We start from the raw sequence: 6,992 nt of genomic DNA, 5'->3' as shown, positions 1-6,992 counted from the left end.
ATGGGGACCGGTGGACACCGCAGCCTGAGCCCGACTCTCCATCAACACCCTTTGCAGAGACAAAGCGATGCTGCTGGTGGAACCAGGATGAAAAGCCCCAATGAGACATCGCTCCCAATGACTGGGCCGCACGGAGGAGTCTGCAGAGGTCAAGTCAGAGGGGGAAGACGCTGTTGAATGGGAAGCCACTTCTGTCACTGGGAGTGCACGAGAATAATGAGAATTTCGTTTCCTGAGTGGAAGAAAACAGCGCTGTCCATAACCTACAGCCCTTGGGCAAGGACTGTGCCAGGTCCGCCCGTCCTGGTAGGAGCCGTTACAGTCATGGGGAACGGAGGGGGAAGCAGCTGTGTTTTGGGGGTAGAGGGAGCATCCCTCCTTTCAGGTCCTGTGCAGGAACGTTCACTGCGGTCACGCCATGGGCGTCTTCTCTTGTGAAGGGGAACATATGATTTTGAAGTGGCCATCATCAGGGCTGGGAATGGCCCCGGCGCTTCCCGTGCTGCATATCCCGGCGTGGGAGGGAGCAGCTCTCTCCCCGGTGGGACAGGCGGTGCTGTGGCACGATTTGGTCTCTTGTACGGCGGAGCCGTGTCCAGGGAAGCAGAAGCCACAGGTTTCCACCGGCTCTGGGACCCTGCTGCCGGGGGATCCATCACCGACGCTGCCCGCTTCCACCAGGCGATCTGCAAATAAACCACGTGTGTTAGCTTAAGGCTTTTTAGGGGCACCTTCTACTGAAGAAATGCTTTGCGGTGCTGCGGTAGAGTCTGTAAAAGAGCGGGTCCTGGAACTGGAGAGGACATCCACCTCCCACCGCTTTAATAAAGCCCGGGGCGCCGCGTGTTGTGTGCAGTGCATCGCCTGCATGCTCACGCCTCGTCCCGCCACCCCGGGAGGTGACATCCGAGGAGGAAATCGGGAAGTGCCTTCAGCAGGAAATCTGGAGGTTTAGCACTAAAGCAATTGTAATATTTACGACGTTACTTGTAAACTTTCTTTTCATTAAATGCTGCTTTTGTAGCGTATGCAAATGCAACGGTGCAGCACTGCGCGCGGTGCCGGAGCTCCGGCGAGTGCGGCGTGGCCGGTTCAAGGGACCCGCGGCGCGCTGCGGGCTGGTCGCTACCTGTCGAAGGGCTCTGCGCCGTCATCCGAGACCTGATGAGAGCAGGGTTAGGCGAAGGGTGTGAACACGCGCGCGCTAAATCTCGCTGAACCTGGCGGCTTCCCGTAAAAGTTGAACGTTCAATGCCACCGTGTCCTTCGACCAAAGCGGACAGGAGTGGTTTGAGGTACAGTCCTGCCGGAGAGTGACTCTGAGCCACACACCGGCTCGCGGGCTTTGTCTGTGATTTTTGACATCCAGCATGACTGGCTCTGAACTGTACGCGTGTAGACATGTATGTGTATACCTAAATAGGTAAACAGACCTTTATATTTTTAAAATCGGGGGAGGAGAGGAGGAGGGAGAATAAAAACATCTTTTTTTTTCTATGTTGACCCACTGCACATTATCCTTTCCCTATCTTTTCTCCCTAAAGCAAAGGTTTGTGAAGCCCCTCTGCTTCCAGGGCTAAAACTTCAGCATTTGATGCCGCAAGATAATTCGGCGCACCGACTGCATCGTTAGCCTGTTTGAAGGAGCGAGTAGCCTGTGTTACCACGGTTCTTGCCAGGCAGTAGTTTGCCCCAAAGCAGTCCCAGCACAGCCCCAAGTGAAGGAACACAGAGCTGCAGTTGCCACGAAAGCCCGGGGTCCTCCTTGGGCAGGTGGTCCGTTTTTTTGGAAGAGGGTTGGCTTTTTGCAACTCCTCCTTGACCCCACAGCTCAGCCTCTGGCCGGAGACCCGAGAGCTGCGGGTTGAGGGTGCAGCTCCAGCAGTGGGAAGCTGCGCCGGTGACTTTGCAAGAGTGGCCGAGAAGGGGGATACGGTGGAGATTCGGGGCACAGGGCTCCACTCCTGCTGCTCTTCCAGGCTCGGGCTGAACCGTGTTGCGCATCGTTGGCTTTGCTTTTCCCCCCAACCCCTCTTAGGAACCGGCTCCGCGCTCTGTCCCTCCCAGCGGTACCTGGGAGCCCGTCCACCACAAGCTCCCCATCCTCTCCCAGTCCCCCCCAGTGCAGCCAGCACTCACCTTTGGAGGAGTCCTCCCTGCGGTGGCAGGTCCCAGGGCTGGCTTGGCAGGAGACCACCTCGCCTTTTCTCCGCAGGTGGGTCCAGCCCAGGAGCAGGGAGCAGAGGAGGGCGCAGAGGCAGAGCCCCAGCAGCAGGTACACCACCAGCCACGGCTCCTGCTCCACGCACGCCTTCTGCTCCAGCACAGCCGCCGGCGGCAGGGCCGTGGCCAGGGCGGCTGGCGGAGGGGGGGTGGCCACCAGGGCACCCGCTGTGGGGCAGGCAGAGATGGGTGTGCTTAGAGACCCCTGGAGGACACGCTTCACGCTATTGACTTTTTGATAGGGAAAGGGCACTGCTAACAGCACTCGCGCGCTCCGCTTGGAAAGAATTTGAAAGCAGCCACCATGCACCGCCCCCGATACTTGCATTTCTCTCCCATGGAGAGGTAGAGGAGATCCCTTCCCACCCCCTATTCCCACCTTTCCCCCTTCTCCAGTGCTTGTGCCTCAACCCCGGTGTGGGACTTGGAGATCTCAGGGGAAATATCCCATCCCCTCCCCGAGGGCTGGAGGCAGCTCAGCAAGGTGGGAAACGCCACTGTGCCCGCTCTGTCCCTGGCCGGGAGGGGTGAAGGACAGGTCCGTAAAACGCCGATGCGCAAAAGGGAAAAGGCACTGTATGATGGAGAAAACGGGAGACACGTGCCCTGGATTTCTTTTCCCCAGTCCCGGTGAAATGGCAGGATGTACGCAGCCCCCCGGGACCGAGAGAGGGGGTGTTGCTGCCCCTTTCCCAGCTTCGGTCCCGTAACCCACGTCCCCTCCCTGCCCCGCGTCCCCGCGCCCCCTCCCCTCCCGCGCAGCCTTACCTTCGCAGGACGGGGCGCATTGCTTCGGGTGCTGCCCGCACACCGTGGTGCAGTTGATGCATTTTTTCAGGAGCTCGTCGTAGTAGAAGCCGGCTTTCCTGTTGCAGTCCATGGACTCTGCGGGAGAGGAGGGAGACAAACGCGGTGTCCCAAGCATGTCCTCCTCCCCTGCCGTTTGAGCTCGAACCTCCCAAACCGCTGCCCTCCCACCGCCCCCGGCACCTGGGTTCACACGACAACGAGCCCTCGGCCGCCCCGAACAAGCCCACGGCTGACGGGCGCAGGGCGAGACCTGCGTGCTGCCATCAGTGTTGACAGCCTCTCCAGGGCTGGCAGGGTGACAGATCCACGGGATTTGAAGTGGCGTTTGGCCATAGGATGAATACTGGGGAAAGGCATTAGAGCTGGCAGCACCGCGGGGGGGGGAAGGGATGAGATGGGATGGGACGGGAGGGGGTGGGAGGGGACGGGAGGGGACGGGATGCAGCCAGAGGTGCGCAGCCGTACCCACCTGCAGCAGTGGCCACAGGCTCCTGGTTGCTGCTCTTAGAGCTGCTGCCACCCTGGGGCTTACAGGGCTTTTTTGGGACACAGCAAAACGTGCCTGAGCACCGTCTCAGGACCCCGGGGGTGGCATCCCCTGTCCCCATCGGGGAGATGTGACTTGTCGCTGTGTGCAGCCCTGTGCCTGAGGACAGGGCGCAGCAGTCCCCTCGCCGGGGAGGGAAGGGGCCACACACGGGGTTTGGGTGCAAAGTGCATCTGCCTCCCTCTTCCCCACCCGCTGTCACTGCACCTCGGGGCCGGCCCCAGCACAGGGCTCGCGGTACAGCCTTGAGTTTATAATTAGCCACATCAAAAGAACCTGATGTGTCTCCAGGCTCTGCCATCTCCAGGCCCACCGTATCCTCCATCGGTGTCACCGGTGAGGGATAGAAGTATTGACGCAGCCCTGGGAGGGCTGCCTGTGGCCCCAGAAAGGAGAGGTACAGAGATGTGGACCCTGTGACCCCAGAAAGGAGAGGTACAGAGATGTGGACAACTCAATCCTGGTCCATGCCGAGCTGTTGCCAGACGCAGCCCATCGCTGGGGAGCTGCCACGTTCCCCAGCGGTTTTGGCTTGAAGCTCTGTTAAGCTGAGCTGGCTCGGAGCCCACCCCGTGGGTCATCCCAGCGCCCTGATCTTCCCCTCCCGGCTTTGCCCCATGGCATTGTCCCTGCAGGCAACGGCCCCGCGGTGCCCGCGACGGGGCGCCCCGGCACTCACCGCACAGGGCAGCGCACCTCCTCGCTGTGGGCCAGCCGCACACGGCGCTGCAGGGGATGCACTGGTAAACCAGGGTGTCCCAGTACTGCTCATCGGTGCAGTTGTTCATGGCATCCCACCCGGCGTGCGTCCCATCCATGGCTGCGGAACAGGACGTGAGTAGGTATGGGGTGGCCACCGCGGGGCTGCCCTGCGGCCACCTCGTCCCTTTGCTGGGGCTGGGACCCCTGGCAGGGGGACGCACGGCTGTGCCCTCAGCCCTCCCTTGTCCTAGGCTTGGGCAAGAGCGTACAGCAAAATCTGCTTCAGGCTTAGCAAACTCTTCAAATTTTAACCCTACACGAGCACGGTCTGTGCCGGTCCCTGGGGACATGCAGGGCCACCACCCTGGCTTATAGGTGGCCCTGAGCTGTGCCCTGGGGGTCAGGGGATGCACGCAACTGCCTGCGGGAGTAAGAGCGGTGGGAACCGCTCCTGTCTCTATACGTTTTTCTGAAAATAAAAGAAATACGACCAGAATAACCACTGGCAACCTCTTCTGAAACGATTTTTAATTCTGGAAACTTCTGAATTCCTCTGTGGCGTCGGGGCGGTTCGTGCCGTCCTGTGTGTAATTTCTGACATCTCCCTTCGGTGTTCTGGCATCATAATGAAACCCGATTTTGATGTGTAAAACTCCTCTAAGCGGCAGCAGGAGGGAGGTCTCTCTGGGAGAGCTTTAAGCACGGGTTTAAGCGGCGCCAGCTGGGACGCCTGGAGGTGGACGCGCTCTTGTCCCCGCGAGAATCCCTTCGTCCCACGTTCCTCTGCCGCGGTGCGCCCTGTGCCGGCGTGGGCTGGATGTGATGCCAAAGGCACAGGAGCGAGGCACCGGCACCAGCCCACAGCAGCACAAAAATCCAGCCGACAACTCACCTTTTTAAGAATTAGCTCGCTAATGAGCGTTTACTTATTAGCAGCTGAAATATGGCTGCACGTCCCCACCTTTGAGCGCCGCATATCTCTCTCTCTCTGCAGCCTCACCTGTGCCACCGCAGGGTTTTGCCTTGGTGGCAACCCAAGTGATGGTCTCAGTCCCTGGCCGTGCTGTGCCGCACCGCGCCGCACCGCGCCGCACCGCACCGCACCGCACGCGGGGGTCTGCGGCGAGCGCAGCCGAGCAACTGTAGGAAGCTCCAACCCAGCACGAGGGCGGCCGCAGTGGAAATGCGCCGTTTGCTGCCCGAGGGAGCCCGTGGGCAACCGCATCCCGCTGCGGAGCCGTGCCGGGGAGCCGCAGCTGTTTCCTGCCGGTGCTGACAGCACGCGAAAGGTTTCAAACTCCCCGATGCCGTAGCGCAGCGCTGGCCTCCGCGTGCCCGACGGCTGCGCCTTGCCTCGGCCGCAGGCTCTGCGCCCCGGCTGTTTGCAGAGCCAAACTTGGATTCTTATACAGAAAGCCCCATTTTTTTTAAAAAAAACCTTCTTATATAGAAACCCCCCTTTTCATATAGAAACCCTATAGTTTTCTATAGAAACCGTATAGTACTCTCCAGTACTTGGGAGCGTGCAGCTGTTGGGCACTTTGCACGTCTGTCTGTCCTGCCGTCGCCTGCACAGCTCCTTCCCTGGAGAGGGGTTGGGGATGGGCTTCCTCCGCTGCCTGCTGTGGGCTGGCTCCTACCTGGGGCAGCACACGTAAAACCTCCCCTGTTCTCAGGGATAAATCCACTCCGCACGGGGATGCTGCCCTTATAGTCCCAGTTGTTCAATTAACATCGCTATAAAATTAAATAATTACTTTCTGTGGCGCTGACTGAAGACATTCCCCGGGGCAGAGGGAGGCTCAGGCTGCCGCTCTTCTCAGACGCTCCTTGAAGATATTTTGTGCCCCAAAAAGAAGAGAAGACCCCGTGGATGGCGCTGAGCCCTGGGGCTGGTGGAGAGCCTGGCCGTGCCTGAGCTACGGTGGGGTTTCACATGGGACAACCGCATGGGAAACGGAGATTTTGGGCTGAGTCTAAGCCGGGGGGGGGAGGCAGTTCCTTCCCCAGTGTTGCTCTGCTGCGAGGGCAGGTCCAAGCCGGGTATTTGGCCCCATCTAGGACAAATCCTGCCCGGTGGCTCAGTTCCCCTCCCCGGGGAGCCTCAAGGCGCGCGTGGTGCTCCCGGCACGGTGCAGCCGGGCTTTGCCGCCCGGCGTTTTCCAGCAGAGCCGGGTGCGTCTCCCCCTCTGCCTCTGCACCCGCCAGGGCCCAGCACCCCGAACTCCCCTACGGACCCCTTGTCCAAAGCATTAAGTGACCCCTTCACCTCCAGCCCTGTGGCACTGACCGTCTTCAGCAGGGTGGAAGCTCTTTGTGGTGGCTCTGCTTCTCCAGCGGGAGCCTCGGGGAGACCCTCCGCCCTCTGCCAGCGCTCCGGAAACGTTGCCGTGGCCCCGAGCCCCGGCACGGACGAGCCCCTCAACCCCATTGCCCCGCGCAGCCCCTCCGTGGCGTCACTCACGTTTGACAGCATCTAGTCCCCTTCGGCTCCTGCCATTGCACTGCGAGCTCCGGCCCCGAGCCCGCGCGGTGCTCGGGAGGTTTATTATTAGAGATAGATTTGATTAATGCCTGGGCTATGCGTTTCCTGGGGTTTCCCCTTATCCCTTCGATGCAAATCTGCCGCGTGCACCGCGCGTTGCATTGGCTCGCCGGGCGTCCCTGGGCTCGGGGAGGGCTGTCCCGGGCCAGGCGGCCACGTTGCAGG

The 6,992-nt window shown here is 60.6% G+C and overlaps 1 protein-coding gene across 1 annotated transcript; it reads right to left on the bottom strand.

Moving 5' to 3' along the window:
* Positions 1–411: 411 nt before the first annotated feature.
* TNFRSF13B (TNF receptor superfamily member 13B) lies at positions 412–4,398 on the bottom strand (the record flags this gene model as incomplete). Its single annotated transcript, XM_082490301.1, has 4 exons — positions 412–686; positions 2,140–2,391; positions 2,992–3,108; positions 4,260–4,398. The coding sequence occupies 4 exons, from the start codon at positions 4,396–4,398 to the stop codon at positions 412–414; spliced, it is 783 nt and encodes a 260-aa protein (XP_082346427.1).
* Between the last annotated feature and the right edge of the window lie 2,594 nt (positions 4,399–6,992).

The sequence above is a fragment of the Vanellus vanellus genome (genome assembly GCF_965231255.1).
Source record: "Vanellus vanellus genome assembly, chromosome: 14".
NCBI classification, from domain to species: domain Eukaryota; kingdom Metazoa; phylum Chordata; class Aves; order Charadriiformes; family Charadriidae; genus Vanellus; species Vanellus vanellus.
This window is presented reverse-complemented; position numbering and strand designations above follow the sequence as displayed.